Raw genomic sequence first — 415 nt, forward strand, 5'->3', positions numbered from 1 at the left:
TAAAAGGCGCCCTGGAGGTGGTACACGGATAAGTTTTCCTTGAATCAGTAACCCAGTTATATAGTACTAGAATATTTAGAATCTTAGGATCATACTTTGATAGTTTTGATGAGCCTCCGCCTAGATCATTACTCAAGTTCGTAAAAACGTATAATCGCAAGCAATATCAGGCTGTAGAGCAAAGCTTCTGCGGGCAGTGGTATCTCCTGTGGCTATATTCGAGGCAATACAATCGACCAGATTTACTTCATCAAATGAGTGATCTGAATTTCTAAGGTAGAGTCAGAAACTAAGTTTCGTCCCTCACTGCTGCTGTCGTCAGACTTCCCTTCGGTTCTGTCTGAGCGAAGCCCATTCCTGAAGCTTGGTCTGAAGCTCATCGATTCTTTTTTGTTGTGCTTTGAGAGCCAAATGA

The 415-nt window shown here is 42.4% G+C and overlaps 1 protein-coding gene across 1 annotated transcript; it reads right to left on the reverse strand.

The window, feature by feature from the left end:
- Positions 1–132: 132 nt before the first annotated feature.
- PHALS_10541 (uncharacterized protein) lies at positions 133–355 on the reverse strand (the record flags this gene model as incomplete). Its single annotated transcript, XM_024725984.1, has 2 exons — positions 133–263; positions 325–355. The coding sequence occupies 2 exons, from the start codon at positions 353–355 to the stop codon at positions 133–135; spliced, it is 162 nt and encodes a 53-aa protein (XP_024576706.1).
- Between the last annotated feature and the right edge of the window lie 60 nt (positions 356–415).

This window comes from Plasmopara halstedii (genome assembly GCF_900000015.1).
Source record: "Plasmopara halstedii genome assembly, contig: Scaffold_484, whole genome shotgun sequence".
Classification (NCBI taxonomy): domain Eukaryota; phylum Oomycota; class Peronosporomycetes; order Peronosporales; family Peronosporaceae; genus Plasmopara; species Plasmopara halstedii.